General features: G+C 42.2%; 1 protein-coding gene across 1 annotated transcript; it reads left to right on the top strand.

Annotated features, from left to right (window-relative positions):
* Positions 1-94: 94 nt before the first annotated feature.
* On the top strand, positions 95-338 carry PHALS_00814 (uncharacterized protein; the record flags this gene model as incomplete). The annotated part of the gene is made up of 2 exons (XM_024730552.1): positions 95-235; positions 282-338. The coding sequence occupies 2 exons, from the start codon at positions 95-97 to the stop codon at positions 336-338; spliced, it is 198 nt and encodes a 65-aa protein (XP_024580818.1).
* Positions 339-348: the final 10 nt, after the last annotated feature.

Raw genomic sequence — 348 nt, 5'->3', positions numbered from 1 at the left:
GCGCTTCACAGTGGACGCTCCCAATTCACGCAACTTTTGGGATACGATATCACTGCAGTCAATATCTGCGTCAATACCCACACGTACGTCCACCATGGCAACAACTCCTTTCAAAGGTCCAATGTTACGAGATTTACGAACACTGGATGTCGTTGACTTTGTTGTGACGATAGAAGACGCACTTGTTGTCTTTCGTGATGCACACTTAGCCAGAGATCGAAAGTTAGATACTGTGGTTACCATACTCGAGAAAATGATGAAATGATTCCTTGAAATTTTAGGCAAATTCAATAGTGGTGCTTTTGGCGCGAAGCGAAATACATGTACAGAAAAAATGAAATTTGTTCG

The sequence above is a fragment of the Plasmopara halstedii genome (assembly GCF_900000015.1).
Source record: "Plasmopara halstedii genome assembly, contig: Scaffold_1211, whole genome shotgun sequence".
NCBI lineage: Eukaryota > Oomycota > Peronosporomycetes > Peronosporales > Peronosporaceae > Plasmopara > Plasmopara halstedii.
This window is presented reverse-complemented; position numbering and strand designations above follow the sequence as displayed.